This window comes from Triticum aestivum, chromosome 5A, assembly GCF_018294505.1.
Source record: "Triticum aestivum cultivar Chinese Spring chromosome 5A, IWGSC CS RefSeq v2.1, whole genome shotgun sequence".
Classification (NCBI taxonomy): Eukaryota; Viridiplantae; Streptophyta; class Magnoliopsida; order Poales; family Poaceae; genus Triticum; species Triticum aestivum.
Window position 1 is genome coordinate 653,439,427 of NC_057806.1, and position 1,496 is coordinate 653,440,922.

Here is a 1,496-nt window from a genome sequence, read left to right on the forward strand (position 1 = left end):
GAACCGAGCCACATCCACAGCAAAGTCCGAGCTCTTCCGAGTCACTGAATCCATTCCAACTCTCATCTCCTCCATTGTTTGGGAAATACTTTTAGATGGTTTCATCAATGAAGCAGTACAGAGATCAGGCCGATGCGCCCTCGCCCCTCTCCCTCTCTCTGTCCCTGGGAGTCGTCGCCGACAGCAGCAAGAAGATGCACCGCGGCGGCGCGGACGGTGAGTTCGTGTGCAAGACGTGCAGCCGCTCCTTCCCGTCGTTCCAGGCTCTGGGAGGACACCGGACCAGCCACCTCCGTGGCCGCCACTGCCTCGCGCTCGGCCTCGCTGCAGGGTCCGATCAGCTGGGGACCAAGAAGACGGTGGACCAGAAGCAGGCGCACCGGTGCCACGTCTGCGGGATCGAGTTCGAGATGGGGCAGACGCTTGGCGGCCACATGCGCCGGCACCGCGAGCAGGAGGCCGGCACCACGGCGCAGGCGCCGCCCGTTCTGCTCCAGCTCTTCCTCTAGCTGTCGTTCAATTGGCTTCTCTCTAGTTTTTTTTTTTTTTGAGAGTTGGCTTCTCTCTAGTTGGTTCTATATAGGTAGGCATTCAGTGCAGATTTGCTGGTCACCTGTGTGCGCGATTGGATTTGTACATTTGCTGCACACTAGTACGTGTTGACCGTTGGTTCATTCTCTCGTTTTTATGATTATGTACATATTTAGGACTTTGTTCGTTCGTTGATTACTGAGACTACATATAGGTTGCATTGAATTGTTCATTATTCTGTTCTAACTGAGCCGCCTACGAGTTGAGTTGATCAATCCAGATAAATAACTCCCCCCGCGGATCAATTCCATGTCTTTTTTTAAAAGAGGCTCTTTGACTCTGTCCTTGATCAACTCCCTTGCTACCATTTTTTTTGCAAAAAAACTATCGATCTATTCATCTTCAATCATGGCAATATAACGAACATCAAAGATAATAAATATTACACCCAAACCTGTAGACCACCTATCGACGACTACAAGCACCGAAGCTGCTTTGCTACCATCTTCAAGTGGCTGTACCCAAAGGAAAATCCCTGCCAGTGGTGGAGCCAACAACCCAAGAATAGGTGTACAGAGTCACCTAAAAATCATAGTTTTACGCACATTTCCTCATTTATTTGATGTATATTGTCCTATATACGTGAATTATATATGTGGCATTCAAAATGTTTGCCAAAATAATGGTTGTTCACTTGTACATGCTGAAATTTGAGATGGGCTCTAGGCCCATATAGCAATTTCTGAAAAATCTCTAAGGGCCCATGTGGGTTATATGGCACTAGGTGTAGTGGGAAGTTTAGTCCCACCCCGCTAGTGGAAGAAGAGTTGGAGTGGTTTATAAGGGTTTCTCTTCTACATACTATTGGAGCTTGAGAAGAGAAGAGGCCCTCGCGCACTCCTCCTCCGCCGCCCACCTCGTCACGACGCGCCGCGCCGCGGGTTGCGGGATTGAGCCGAGCCGAG

General features: G+C 49.8%; 1 protein-coding gene across 1 annotated transcript; it reads left to right on the forward strand.

The window, feature by feature from the left end:
• Nucleotides 1-726, forward strand: LOC123108229 (zinc finger protein ZAT8). Its single transcript, XM_044530058.1, has one exon. The coding sequence runs from the start codon at nucleotides 96-98 to the stop codon at nucleotides 507-509; it is 414 nt and encodes a 137-aa protein (XP_044385993.1). The 5' UTR covers nucleotides 1-95; the 3' UTR covers nucleotides 510-726.
• Nucleotides 727-1,496: the final 770 nt, after the last annotated feature.

Coding starts and splice junctions, on each gene's coding strand:
- LOC123108229 (XM_044530058.1), top strand. CDS start 96: ATGGTTTCATCAATGAAGCAGTACAGAGATCAGGCCGATGCGCCCTCG.